This window comes from Eutrema salsugineum, unplaced genomic scaffold, assembly GCF_000478725.1.
Source record: "Eutrema salsugineum unplaced genomic scaffold, Eutsalg1_0 scaffold_2, whole genome shotgun sequence".
Lineage (NCBI taxonomy): Eukaryota > Viridiplantae > Streptophyta > Magnoliopsida > Brassicales > Brassicaceae > Eutrema > Eutrema salsugineum.
In genome coordinates, this window is record NW_006256829.1 from 524,860 (window position 1) to 539,855 (window position 14,996).

The 14,996-nt window shown below is 35.9% G+C and overlaps 3 protein-coding genes across 5 annotated transcripts; 1 reads left to right on the top strand and 2 right to left on the bottom strand.

Moving 5' to 3' along the window:
* Positions 1-20: 20 nt before the first annotated feature.
* Positions 21-3,993, bottom strand: LOC18018349 (protein TRM32). 3 transcript variants are annotated; one of them, XM_024155387.1, is made up of 6 exons: positions 3,865-3,993; positions 3,106-3,306; positions 2,721-2,806; positions 941-2,612; positions 503-837; positions 21-334 (listed from the first exon to the last, which is right to left on the bottom strand). In XM_024155387.1, the coding sequence occupies exons 2-6, from the start codon at positions 3,257-3,259 to the stop codon at positions 206-208; spliced, it is 2,376 nt and encodes a 791-aa protein (XP_024011155.1). In that variant the 5' UTR covers positions 3,260-3,306; positions 3,865-3,993; the 3' UTR covers positions 21-205. The 3 variants fall into 3 exon arrangements, with proteins under 3 accessions (XP_024011155.1, XP_024011154.1, XP_006398699.1); XM_024155386.1 differs by having other exon boundaries at positions 21-837; positions 2,724-2,806; XM_006398636.2 differs by having other exon boundaries at positions 21-837.
* Positions 3,994-5,345: 1,352 nt separating this feature from the next.
* LOC18018350 (probable protein phosphatase 2C 66) lies at positions 5,346-8,157 on the top strand. Its single transcript, XM_006398637.2, has 4 exons — positions 5,346-6,993; positions 7,101-7,214; positions 7,649-7,913; positions 8,023-8,157. Exons 1-4 carry the CDS (start codon positions 5,425-5,427, stop codon positions 8,136-8,138), a joined length of 2,064 nt encoding a protein of 687 aa, XP_006398700.1. The 5' UTR covers positions 5,346-5,424; the 3' UTR covers positions 8,139-8,157.
* Positions 8,158-9,192: 1,035 nt separating this feature from the next.
* Positions 9,193-11,798, bottom strand: LOC18017821 (dol-P-Glc:Glc(2)Man(9)GlcNAc(2)-PP-Dol alpha-1,2-glucosyltransferase). The gene is made up of 8 exons (XM_006398638.2): positions 11,529-11,798; positions 11,342-11,430; positions 10,817-11,153; positions 10,472-10,727; positions 10,247-10,384; positions 9,918-10,122; positions 9,690-9,832; positions 9,193-9,592 (listed from the first exon to the last, which is right to left on the bottom strand). Exons 1-8 carry the CDS (start codon positions 11,616-11,618, stop codon positions 9,327-9,329), a joined length of 1,524 nt encoding a protein of 507 aa, XP_006398701.1. The 5' UTR covers positions 11,619-11,798; the 3' UTR covers positions 9,193-9,326.
* Between the last annotated feature and the right edge of the window lie 3,198 nt (positions 11,799-14,996).

The following is a 14,996-nucleotide window of genomic DNA, read 5'->3' on the forward strand; positions in this document are numbered from 1 at the left end:
TTACACTTTTTTTCTCCTCACTCATACACATTATTCCATCTACAATATCCTTTACACTCAATTCCATCACAAACCAAAAAAAAAAAAACTCATACAAAAAGTCAAAAATCATCCTTTTCTCTTTTATGTACCTTAAACTCCAAGCAAAACGACAACAAAATTTTTTAAAAAAATGAAGAAACGATTCGAGTTCTTGAATGCCCCCTTATCCCGATACAAGCAATTCTTCTAGAAGCTCCTCAAAGATCAAATCCTCAACTTCAATCCCAACACATTCACTCTCAAACTGCAGATCCATCCATCCATCGTCTCTCGACAAATCCCTACTCATTATCTTATCAAACGATTGCTCGTCATGTGGCTTGTAACGCAAGTAACAGCTTATTCTAACCCAAACCTCCTTCAAAACACTATACCCCACTGACATTGGATGGATTCTACATAGTGATGATAAAGGTTTGGGACAATAGTGGTAAGACCTTTCGTAGATTTCGATTAGTACCTCGTTGATTAGATCAAAGAGAAGTAAGTGGTTGCAATTACCGCCGCCTTCTTGGTTTGTTGAACATTCTGGATCTTGGATCATACAACCTTTTGTTGTTGTGGCTTCTTCGTATACTAATGGATCTAGCGGCTGGTAATCTGATTGCCACATGGAGAGCGATTCGGGTGCGTTGAAACCTGAGATCTCGAGAATGTCTCTTACATAGTTGAATTTCACTTTATCTTGTGCTTCTATCTGGAGGACTTCGTCCATGGCTTCTGCTGCTGCTATGATTTCTAAATGTTTGCTTCTTGAGACAGTCTCTGTGTCTGGATCCTGTTGCGTCTCCGATTCTGCAAAAAAAAGAAGTTCATCAGTTTAAAAAGAAGAGAGATAAGAGAAGGTATTTTGATCAAAAGCTCGATATGGGGAAAGTGACTTTAAGATTGAAATTACCTCGTGGGATGGGAGCTTCAGAAGCATTTTCATCAAAAGTAGGACTGTCGCCTAATGATTCGTTCAAAGATTTTGTTTCCGGTTCCACATCAAGCGTAGAGATTTCTCTGTCATGTTCTACCTCGATCATCAAAGTAGGATTTTTCGCATTAGAAGACAGAGGATCCTCTACGGTCTCTAGTATTTCATGTTCTGAAGACTGAGAGTGCTCTTCTGAGATCTCTAAAATGTCTTCCAAACCACCTTTCTCTTGCTCGATTGATCTACTTGAAGTTGCGAACTGGCCAGGAAGGTCCTCAATCTTAAAAGCATACGGAGATTTCATTTCAGGTAATGAAAGAATCCTCCCCAAGATTTTAGGAACTCTCTTAGAAGGCAACACCGATTCTTCAGACTCCACCTTTGATTTCTCTGAGGTATTGATACTCTTCGCTTCTCTTTGGAGGCTACTTTCATACAGCTGAAGATATCTATCAAGCGATCCACACAACGACGATGTTCTTCTTATTTGCTTCAGTTTTGTGCCTTCTGCTATGTTGTTCTTAGAAGCAGACTTTCCTTTTAAGTGAGTGAAAATGTCGTCCCCCAAATCTTTCGAAAATCCATACTTTCGGGGTACTTTGTCCAAAACAGCATCCATGGTGATACGGTGTTTCTCGTTCTTGTTCTCGTTAATCACATGCTTTATCTTCTGTCTTAGATCCTTGAAACGTTTGATCACCACTTGGTTCTTTCCTCGCTTCCTCGCGTAACCAAAACCAGATAAATCTTCATCAGAAAAATTCACCATTGATTCATTTAACTTCTGAATCCCATCTGCTCTGTGTTCTGCAGCTATGGAAGGAGATGCTGGTTTTTTTTCGATATCTCCCACCGATTCAAAACCATTATTATGATCCTCTCTATTGCTGCCATGAGTAGGAAAGGATCCGGCTTTTGTAATTGTTTTGGAGCTAAAAGATTGTTGGCTCTGGAAATGCCGGGCTAACGGAGAACCCGGATCCTGCAAAACTTTTAACAAGAAGTTTCTATTCATGTGTATCAAATTGAGAGCATCAAGACATGCTTTTGACCGTCTAGGTGATGTATCATCCTCATTCTCCGAGAATTCTTTAGTATTTCTCAACTTTGGATCGAACCAAGCTTCCTCCTCATCGTTCTTCTCATTCTTCTTGGAATCACTTTCTTCAAAATCTGATTTGTTTTCATCAGTATCAATAGCTGGAGTGTTCTCTAACCTAAATTCTTCGCTGTCACTGTTGCTTGATTCCTCGGACATGAGATAGAGCGGGTTCAGCGAACCAATCGCGGGTGAAATGCCAATTGTCTTGTTAAAGACTCTGTTACGCTCATCACCGTTTGAGGAATTCTTATCAGAAGATTCGACCTCACTCAATGACTCCTTCTCTTTTGGGTTTGACTGGACAGGGTAAGTAGAGCTTCTGTGATGACGACCTTTCTTCTTTGACTTTGACTTGTCCTCTATTACAAGTGCCTTAATCAAAGCTTTCACAGACCTTTTGATCTCTGAATGTGTTTTTCTCGACTTCTCTTCTGAATTGAGTTTCTTGGACTTCTCCTCTGAATTATGTTGCTTTTTTGTTTTCCCCCCTGACTTAGACTCTTTGGATTTTACTGCAGAACTAGGCTTCTTTGGTCTTTGCCCAGAGTCCTGAAGCAATCAAGCCGATGGGTGAGAGATTTGAAAAGAATCTGCCTTTATGATTTTATTAAGTAACCATTAACTAAACTAATGGATATTCACTTAGCATCAACTTACTACATTTATTGTATCTTCCACCTTGCTTTTGGGTACGGGAATGCCGTTTGGTGATGGACATGTGTTATTTACTTCGTTTTCTGTTCCTAGAAGCATAAGATAGAAGATAGGGTAAATGTTGCAAATATAAACAGTTGTAGAATCCTTAGTATGCTCACAAACAATGATAAAAACAATATAGGAACTGAGAACATCAAACAGAGAAGATGGCATCGGTTGTTACTTATCTAATAGTAACATCGCTTCAAGAAAATCAACCAAAACATATGAAGATTTTGAAATTTAAAATAATCTAAAACTAAGACTGATTCTAAGACACCTCAAAGACATCAAAAACTAAGGCACGAGAAAGAAGAAGAAATCAAGAAGGGACAAGTTCCCTTACCAGCACTTCTTCTACAAATGGGTCTTTTGTGAGGAAGTCGTTTCTTGATGTAACGCCAATGGTTGTGCTTAAGAATGTCAAACAGTCCCCACATGAATCCAGGATGGTTCTGGATTGGGGAGCAAGTAACTTTGTGACGCAAGTTCTTCCCCATTGGTGAGCTGTGATAATACTCACACTCCAGCTACGAATTTATCAAACCTGAAAGCAAGTTCGAAACATAAAACGATGATATAATACATGCAAAAAAGTCAGGGGTAAGGGTATGAAGAAGAAGAAGAATGATAAATTGTAAGGTAAACAGAACATTAACTTCCAAAATGATGAGCGATTTTGTTTTTGAGGTAAGACCTCTGAATCAACAGTTAAGCATAAATTACCCAGATTGTGGATGTTGGCGAGCATGAATGGATTAGGGATACATATAATTTCAAATACAAAAACATTTTTTGATCTTGATGCATTCCGAATCCGAACATATACAAGACGCATGTTGTACCTAATCGAGAATCAATTCGCGATTCTGGCAATTTACATAAAACTCAAATGTAATCCCAAACGGCCAAAATCAGACATAAAATGGCGTTAACCTCTTCTGAATCAAAATCCGAATCGACATATTTTCTCATCAGACTATGTCATTATCGCACACTATCCGAAAAAACAACCAAAATCTAAATTTCCAAGGCGTTACGAAGAACCAAACTATAATTCAATCATGTCAGCACATGAAACGAGGAAACAGAGTGAATGTCTTACCTTGTGGATATGAAATGTTTCTGGATTGGTGTAAAGCATCTTCTCGGTCGCCATAGCTATGGCGGGAGAGACAGAGAAGGGAGAGAGAGAGAGAGAGAGAGAGAAAGAGAAAGAGAGAGAGAGAGAGAGAGGGGAAGCGTGCGTAACATGAACTTGGAGAAAATTGCCGTTTTCGCGAATTTCGGATTATTTATTTTATATATTAAAAGAAAAAGCCCCCATTAGAAAATTATTTTTTTCGGCCCATTATCATTCGTAGCCCATTTAAGTTTTATGGCCTTTTATACAGCAACTAAGGTTTAAGAAGCCTTTGGTATACCAGAGAGAATTTCAGAGCTGAAAAGACAAGTCGAATCTCACCACTATTCATACCTGTCTAAAGACTGACCCAAAATAGCATTCGCACGATCTTCTTTTGTTCTCTGTAGGCAAATCTTTTTTCTTTATACAACTCTACAACCAAATCTTGATTGAGTAATAAAGTAATACTACTATCCGTAATTTAATTTATAATATTGATACACATTTTATGTATGTTACGTTCTTGTGCTTTAAATAACTTTATCCAGTAACTCTACAGAAATAAAATTGCTTGTGTGTTACTTTTTTTTTTTTGAACGTCTGCTTGTATGTGTTACTTGTATAATTTTTTTGTTTGGAATTGTGTAGCTATATATGTATACTATATATCAACTACAACTCATATTAATTTAGTAACCGAAAACGTTCAATAGTTTTTTAAAAAAATGTCGCAGTTGACGTAATATATTTCTTATAACCAAAATTTGTGGCTATATTGTATAGTTTTTTGTTATGCGCAACTCGTTCTGCAGTGTTCTTAACGATCGACAATTTTGAAATTACTCAAAAGCTTAAGTTTCAAACTTTCGGAGTTTTTATATTATTTTCTCAGTAACGTAATGGTTAAAAACGGGCATGTAATGCATATAGTAATTTATATGGTATTTTTAATATGCTTCAACCATTAATTTACTCATTTGACTTTTTTTCATTATACTTTAATGACTCTTACAAAACCACCACACACTCTTCATCAAAAAGTCAACTCCTTGTTCGTTGGTTTACTTAAACCAAATCGTATAAAACATTCCTAATTTCCTAATTCAGAATGTTGACAGGAACTGTACCATACCATCAACTGTTTTTCAAAAGCCAAAGTTAGCAAATTATGCACCCCCTGGCTCTAACCTTTATAAAATAATTATGCTATCCTCATCAGTATAAAAATAATAGAAAGCTTTTCATCAAAAGTATTTTGTAGTATAATCTTTTACTAATTCCACTAACCATTAGAATAAACGAATTCCTAAAGAATAAACTTCTCAATGTCAACTCTTTCTTTGTTGTCTCTCTCTCACACATCCCTGTGACTCTGTCTCTTCTTCTTTATTTGGTTCCACCATAAATTAACCAAACTCATTGATAGAATCTCGAGAGACCAATCTCCTTTTATGAGAGACACCAATTCAGGTGACTAGAGTCCACATCGTTGAGATTGTATAATTTCTCGATTCTCTTCCCTTTCTTTTATTTTGACAAATGGGAAATGGAGTCACGACTTTGAGCGCCTGTTGTACCGGAACCGTCGCCGGAGAAATTTCCCGCCGATACGATGTTTCTCTGGTTCACGACGGGCTTGGCCACTCGTTCTGCTATATTCGACCGAATCTCACCGGAATAGCATTACCTTCTTCTACGCCGGAGATTCCTCTCCGACCAGAACCCATCTCAGAAACCACCACCACTACTTTCCGTTCAATCTCCGGCGCATCGGTCAGCGCAAATCCTTCAACCGCTCTCTCCGGAGCTCTGCCGTTGGAGACCGAATGCCCGTACAGCTCCGCCGTCTCCGCCTCCGCATTCGAGAGCTCCGGTAATTTCGCCTCTCTTCCTCTCCAGCCTGTACCGCGTGGCGCCACGTGGCAATCAGGTCCGATTGCTAACGAGTCGGGTCACGGGTCGGCTCCGTTTGAGCGGCGATTCTTATCGGGTCCGATTGAAAGCGGGTTGTATTCGGGTCCTATCGAGTCGACAACGAAGAAGACGGAGAAAGAGAAACCGAAGAGGAAGAAGGGCAGAAGAAAATCCTCACCGGAAAAATCTAAATCAAAGAAGAATTTTCTCACATTCAAAACATTATTCGCGAATCTACTCTCCAACAATAAACCGCACTTGAAGAAGAGTGTGATCGAGCCGATTAACGGTTCTGATTCATCAGGTTCCGATCATCATCATCAACCTGAGATCAATTCCTTAAGAAGCGAAGAAAACCCTAAACCTAACGAACGAAAAGCAAAAACAGAGGAAGACGAAGAGAGCATCGACTCTGTTTTGGATGTTCAGTGGGCTCAGGGAAAAGCAGGGGAAGATCGTGTACACGTGGTCGTCTCTGAAGAAAACGGATGGGTTTTTGTCGGAATCTACGACGGATTCAGCGGTCCAGATGCGCCGGACTATCTCCTCAACAATCTATACACCGCCGTGCACAAGGAGCTCAATGGGTTACTCTGGAACGACGAAAAGCTCCGATCTTTTGGAGAAAACGGAGACACCCAAATCGAAAATTCTTCAGATGAGGAAGATTCCGATTCGGGGAAAGAGAATTTCCCTGTGACGAACAATGATGCAGTTGCTTCTGGTGCAAGAAATCAAGAGAAAAGTGTGAAATGGAGATGCGAATGGGAGAACAAGTCAAACAGCAAGACCAAATCTGACAACATTTGCGATCAGAAAGGATCAAATTCGACGACAAGAAACCATAAAGATGTTCTTAAAGCTCTTTTACAAGCGCTGAGAAAAACGGAAGAGGCCTATCTGGAGTTAGCTGATACGATGGTTAAGGAGAATCCAGAACTGGCATTGATGGGATCTTGCGTTCTCGTGACGTTGATGAAAGGAGAAGATGTTTATGTGATGAATGTCGGGGATAGTCGAGCGGTTTTAGCCCGGAAACCTAATTCTGCGATCGGGAGAAAGAGGGAAAAGGAGTTGGAGAGGATCAGAGAAGATAGTTCATTAGAAGATAAAGAAATGTTGATGAATGGAGCAATGCGTTATAGTTTGGTTCCTCTACAGCTTAACATGGAACATAGCACAAGAATTGAAGAGGTAAATTGAGTAGTAAAACAAAGAATCAAGAGTATTATGCGTTGTTGTATATATGTTAAGTAGATATTGGAAAATTGATGGGATTTTTGTTTTAATGATGAGGACAGGAAGTGAGAAGAATCAAGAAGGAACATCCTGAAGATGATTGTGCAGTAGAGAATGATAGAGTAAAAGGTTATCTTAAGGTCACTCGTGCATTTGGAGCCGGATTTCTCAAACAGGTCTTAAGATTATAACGTTTTATGGTTTCCTACTAAAAAAAAAATGACAGAGATTTCTAACGTGTGAAACTAACAACAAATTTCAAGTTTCAATTGCATTATCATTCCCAATATCTCATCACTCTTACAAAAACTTTTGTCTTTGAAATCAATAGAAACCCATTCTTTTTCTTCTTTTTTATGATTATCTCTACTAAAACCCTAATTATCATCCGTAAACAAAATTTCATATATTAAAAAGAAACTATAGTCTATTAGTATTAGAAATTCCCCATTGAAAGAAAAAAAAAACATAAACCAAATATTTTTTTTCGAAACTCTACCGTGTCAACAACTATCAATTGAATTTTGAATGTATCGGTTCAGTAACAAAACTTAAAAGAGTAAATCTTATATGGCACTTATGAAACTTTGGGTATTTATGATTCTTTCAGCCTAAATGGAACGATGCACTATTAGAAATGTTCAGGATCGACTACATCGGGACATCACCATACATCACATGCTCTCCATCTTTATGTCATCACAAGCTAACATCACGTGACAAATTCCTAATCCTCTCTTCGGATGGATTGTATGAATATTTCTCTAACCAAGAGGCCATTTTCGAGGTTGAATCTTTCATCTCTACTTTTCCCGAAGGCGATCCAGCTCAACACTTAATCCAAGAAGTCCTCCTTCGTGCTGCCAACAAATTTGGTAAGCAAAAGAAAAATTTATAAAATAAGTCAAAATTATATCTGATCAATATATATATATATATATATATATATACACTATTGTTACTCTGATTTTTCTTTTATTTCAGGTATGGATTTTCATGAATTGTTGGAGATACCACAAGGAGATCGTCGGAGGTATCATGATGATATCTCTGTCATTGTTATCTCACTTGAAGGAAGAATATGGAGATCGTCGATGTGAATATATATTGTTTTTTTTTTCCGTGAACCTGAAAAATCTTTTCAAGAACTAATTAACATAACTCGGGTTTTTTTTCTTTCCGATTTAAAAGTTCTTTATTCGATTTGAATCTTTTTTTTTCTCACATAATGTATTTATTTTAACCTAAAGAGTTTAGAGAACAACACACCAAAATGGGCATATATAGGATGCTCCTTGTATGTATATCCAATTCACATTTATTTTCTATTTACTTGATGATTTGTCGTCTATGTCATATTCTAACCATATATTTATGAAGTCTTAAGACTTTGCAATTATACAAACAGCTGACCGAATCCGCAACCCATCTAGACGATTCAATATGTACTTAGTGGAAACAATGAGTTTCTATTACGTTTAGAAGATCCAAAAGTCAAAAGTCAAGACTGTTTTAAGAAAATGATTGCATACGCAAACTTAAAAGCCTGTAAATCCTAACTTCTATGAGAATTTCTTTGAATCTGAAAAGGTTGAAAGACGCGTTTGGGACACTTTGTCAAATAGTTAGATAAAAAATCTCATTTGACATAAGTTCTAGGAAGGTATCCATTTTACGCACACGTTTGAAAGCAAAAAGTCTTGTTCCCTCCGTCTCTCAATCCAATCTTCTTTTACTTTCACAAACGACAATATTGATAAAATATTGTTAGATGCACATTTTTTAATCAGTATATAGGGATAATCGTAAGATAAACCTTATTAAATAATTTTTTATGTACAATGTCATCTGAATGGGGTAATTAAACTTACTTGATTTCAAAATAGCTTCTGTTTTTCTAAGTTTGGTAAAGCTACTCAAACCTTAGACCGATTAGAAGAAAAAAAACGTTCCTAACATTCCGCCGCGCGTATCTGTTTCTGACAGATCTCAAAGTTCTCCCATGGCTTTGGAAAATTTCTTCCACATTGATTCACCTAACATTCTCACATAAAACCCAACCACTTTCCAAATTACATTTCCTTATTAATTAGTTGACTATTACATACTTTTCAGTATTTTAAATATACGTTTGTGACTAGAGTATTTGAACGTATAACCGTATTACATTTTCCTTTATTTCTCCGTAGTTTTTATAACATCAGTAAATATTATGAACTCACCAGTTTATAAGGAATCTAACAGTAATTGTATATTACTAACATCAAAAGAGCATAAACCCTTTGTCCCTACCAGATAAACCTCTGGACACCATCCTCATGACTCCACCTGAACGGTCTAAACAAAAACATTCCCATCGTAAACACATTAATACAGAGAAAAATCATTCCTATGATAAGCCAAGTGGCGAAGCCGCTTCTTCTGACACTTGAGTGAAGCATGAAGATGTAAAACGGTATGGTGTAATATCTGAACTCGATCAATGGCGTAGGAACAAGAACACCGCATGTAGCTAAGGCATAGGCCAATACCCAAATCTCCCTTCGAGCTTTCGCTATTGGATTGAGCAAGAACCAAGTCAAATTCACAATACAAAAAAAAAAATGCGGAAAGAAAGAATCATATAGTACAGAAAATGGTTTCAAACATACCTAATAAACTTAGGATTGAGAACCAGGAATAGACGTATAGCGGGACTAACAGGTACTTCACCGACCAATGAGCGTTAATGACTTTCCTCCATAGATAGAAGGGATAATGTCGATTATCGGCGAGAAGATAAGGATGAGCCAAGCTACAAAAAAATTTCAAAAGGCAAAGAGAATGAGAGTTTGAAGTAAAAGAACTTAAGGTATCTTGAGACTAATTAGAAATCGAACCTGAAGAAGTGTACAGAGACGAATCCGGCTATCAGAGCCATAAGAGTTAGTAGAAGGCGTAATGGCCAATTTTTATGGAGCTTTTGGAACAGATGTCTTAGCTGATCTACTGAGAAGTGTAAGGGAGCAGTGAAAAGAGCAGAGACGAGGCTAAAATACATTATCTGCGCAAAATGCGGTGAAACCACATGAGCCTCTTTTGCACCTGTGAATATGGATTGATAGATTAGTCAAAAAAATGATAGACACCCAAATTTCCATTTCAAGGAAATACAGAGAAAACCAATACTTAGTTGAAGAGAAACTAAGAAGTAAGTGAATGGACATACCGAGGACTATACCCCCGTTCCAGAGAATAAAAATGCCAAACGCTACCACCACGACGATAAAAGGGCTAAACTTGACCAAAAGCATCCACTTCATATTCCAACATGCTGAGATTACAGCATAAACATCATAGACTAAGCCTGCGTGTTTTTGTACATCAAAAGATTAAAAACCTTGGATATTGTTAGAGAACAGAAACTTTAAACAAAGCATGTAAAGAAGCCTACCCGAAGTATCCTTTGTTGAAGAATTAATTTTAATGCGGTCAAAACGGTTTGTAGTATCCAAGCTGCTGTCAGATTTTCTTTTTCTGAGATTTGATCTCAGAGTTGCTCCTTTCCTATCAACGGACTGATGCAAATCTTGATTTAGTTGTTCTTTTTGCCTCGGGGATTCAAGAGTGAAGTCTATAACACCTGAGCAAGCAACGAAAAGCATCCAGACTACATTTGTTTGTCGGATAAAAATTGCTAAAGTACCAAACTGCAAGGGAAAAAAAACAAAAATAAATTTGCCAACGTAATTGTGATTCTAACTATACAAAAACAACAAATTTGATTCAAATGACTTACCACTGCACTGAGCATATATCTTCTTTTCAAACATGCGAGGTACATGGCAAGAACTGCGGTTAGAGACGCAACATCTGTATAGTAGAGGAAAGTAAAGAACCAATGGAGAGGGTAAAGGGACATGACTAACGCCATCAATGTTGCTTTTCTGTCACTGAGATTTGGCCCCAAGAATCTGATAATCTCATACACTAGAACTCCACACAATATTGCAAAAACAGCATTTGTAGACCGTAGAACAGATGTAGAACAAGCTTCTGAAAAGGACTGAGTAGTAGTTTTCATCAACAACATTCCGGGAAACAAAGAAGCAACATGTGCAAGTGAAAGATAGTACCTGCAAAACAAAGTTTTTCAATTGCATATATGCATCAACATTTCAGTTACTAAACATTTCAATAGTAACATGAACAAGTAACAACACATATTAACATTAAAAAAAAAAAACACACTGAAAAATCCAGACTCTTAAAGGTAACTACTTCAGAATCAACATAAGAAGCTATGATTTCAAGAGAGTATTACAAGCCAGGTGGGGTGGTGATCATTGGATCCCAGCTCCTAAGATTCCCATTGCAGTATTGCTGAGCTTGGGGCACATGGAATATCTCGTCCTGCAATATTCATAGATGCAGTAATCAAAACAATCGGAGAGATAAGAACGTTTCTGCAGATTTTGTTTAGAACCCGAGTTCTATAAGGGGGCTTATACCATGTAGGGTTCGGGAACAATGTGGTTGACAATTATCGACATGGGAACCACCCACAAGCTCGTGATAGCTGCAACGGCTAATTTCCCCATTTTGTTTCCTCCAATTTCCGCGGAAAAGGAATCAATCAGATCCAAAATACCCGATCTGAGTGATTACGCTCGCGGATCAACCATGGGTTTTCGTTCCCGGAAGATTTAAACAAAACAATGAAGTCGAATTTTCCCGGAAAATTGAGTGAGCTGAAGACGGTGAGATTTCGATTGACGAGAGAGACGAGTCAAATCGAAATCAACGTTTCATGATTGAAATTGGGCTTTTCTTATTCTATGTCTAAAGCCCAAATAAGTTGTAAGGACAAAGCCTTTAAGAAGTAAGATATTTCGTTAAGACCTCAATATTTTCATAAAAACCTCGTGAGGGAAAAAAAAAGGAGTGGCATTTTATTGCTTTTGGTAATTTGTACGTTTTTCTTTTTCTTTAAGGGTATATATTTGTTGCATTTTATTGCTTCTGCAATTTCGTCACGTTAAGTTACTTAAGTAGATCATCTGTCACTTCATAAGTTTGATATTAATCTTTCTTTTTTTAGTAATAAAACAGAGCTAATATCTTGATTCCGAAGGGGTTTGTTGATTTTTTTTATAAGGAAAAAGATATGATATTCTAAAAATTCTCACCATATTTTTCACAAATTCCATTATTTATAATGTTATTTAAACATATCACGTTTGTATTTAAGAAGTGTGAATTTGATGACTTAGTTTTGCTTTTGATAGTCAACAATTTAATATGGTATTGAGTTGTTAACTGTTTTGGTTTGGATAGTTAACCGTAACTAAGACATGGATCTGTACTTCAAATTCGAAAGTCCATAATTCAAGTAAACAATGTAACTTTAATATTAAAATGGATGGCCATTATTAATAATTATTGGAGGAATGAGAGTAAGCATGCCCTACACAACACAAAGCTGTCTCGTGTCCTTAAGAATATACACTGCAAAGCGATTTTATCAAAAGATGTGGGAATCACAAGTAAGCTTTTAAGAATGAAAACATTTAATTAGGGTCTCTGGACCCAGATCCCAATCTTTATCTAATTTACTACTATCTGTTTTGACTTTAATTTATATCTATTGTATATTTTTGTGGAAAACTCCATAAATATAGCTGTTTTCTGTTTTGTTTACACATGAATAAGTAAACAACACTAAATCTACATAAGTTAGCATGAAAAACAGAAACATTACATCGAAACGCAGTTTGTTTTTGAGAAAATTTCAGTTTGAACATTTACAGTTTATTTTGCTTAGTTTAAAGGTTGTTTTCTCTCTTTTTATATAGCAAAGGTCGCGGGCTTTTTACACATAGAGTGATTAAAATACGAGATACTTTATGATATCACCCGATGCTGCTTACACATATTTGAATCAAATACCACATGCAAATTTTGGGACCATTTCTTTTTCTTGGTTTTACCCACGCTATCTAATGATCATCATCAGTAACAACTATTATTCACCTCTTCTAGCCAAAAAAAAAAAAAAAAAACTATTCTCTAAACTGATCAATTAGGTAATATTTTAGCAGGCGTATAAATAAGGTAATTAAAACCTTATTATAAACCCCCCTCTAGTTAATCAATTTAACTAGGATGTTGAGTTCCTCTTTTTAACAACGTTACTATTCAGGTTTATGCAATTCAATTTTTGTAATATATCAGTTGAAGTTGGTATCATTTTCATCAGTTTTTCGTCTTGGTATGTATATTTACATTCGCCTGATCGAGGACTCTAGCTATATTCTCTTCGTTTTTCTTTTTTTCGTCTTTGTTTAACTACTCATATTTTTATATGATTTAAAATATAACCCAACATAAACAAGTACGACTACTTGTCCTATGTGCTATATTATACTCATTCCATTTGCTTTATACGACTACAAGATTTTCTAGTTAAAAAGCATGCAGAATAAAAAAATATTTTATGCATTATAAAAAGCTACCATTTATTATGCAACTTAAAAAACAATCCAAAAACGAAAATGAAAAATAGAATGAGAATGCCAGCTTAAAAACAATCCAAAAAAAAAAACAATATAATCCAAATTTCTTATTTTAACTTGTTAATGTTTTGTAGATGTCAACAAAAAAACTTGTTAGCGTCTTGCTTTATTATAGTTTGTGTTCGACTTGTACGATCTTGTGATTATTTTTCAAATTATGAAAATCGGTCAATAGGAAAACATGTTATTTAGATCATGTTTGCAACTTTCTATCATGACCTTTTATAGTAAAATAATTAAAATAAAAAATTAATTTGTACTTCAAATTGAGAACCTTTGTCCGCTGTGTTTTGACCCATTAATATTTTCAATCTTATTAAGCTAGGAAAAAAAGGCAAATGACAAAACGTGAAAGATGGAGGACATGATGATCAACCATGTGCGTAGGCATGTCCACCACATGTCTGTTAGCCAATCTTTCGTATGATCCCTCATTAATCCTTTTATAATTAAATTAGTTACTTAATCCATACTTAATCTGCTAATTTAATATTATTATACTTGCATAATTTATCAATTTGGAGGGTGGTGCTGTTGGTCGTCGTTTAGAGAGGTATGGCAAGTTTACCAAATCTATAGTGGTTCACATTTTACGGCTGGGGAATCCAAAGTTATAATTTCCCACTAGTATCACGAATAGATTTAATCTATAAAGAAATTCAGTATTTTTCATCTTTTATTATAACAACGACAAGTAAAAATGTGAAAGAAAAAACAGGCATTATAGAACAGTGTGGATTCTTATAAGTTTTGTATATGAACGGTTGCGTCTGTAATTTGAAGATCTCCATATTAGTTATGATTAGTTAAGTAGTCATAATCGTACCCCCGAATTATTGCTGCATATAACGGTAATCGATATTTAAAGTTTTGTTTTCTCTCTAAAGTGACCAAAAGAAAAACAGTAAATTTTTCAGTAATTCGAGACATGTAAAATTTAGCTTGAAATCGAAATCATGTCTATTTAAAATATCACAGAAATACTCTTAAATGTAGAGATACATTAATAAGTTCGTTGTCTCTTTATTCTAAAAGTTTGCATAAATTATTATCATTCATGTGTTTTTTTAGATTTAAAATTCGATTGTAATACCTTATAAATTAAGTTGAAAAACAGTTTCCGTCCATACAACAATTATTTCGAAAAATAAAGAAATTAAAGAAAAAAGATTAACTTTCTCGTGTTTGATAACAAGTATCAGCAAATCAATTAGTATGAAGTCAATTATTAGTTGGTGCTTCATTGCTTGCGTGCACGATAACGGAAGCATTGAGAAAAAATATTTCTCTTCTTTTTCCACGATCAAAATCGACAAAAAAAAAGTTGATAGGACATCGTCTAAAGAAACATGAGAAACTAAAACAAAGAAGTTCAAAATGTATCGCGAGGTCCCCATGCAAAGC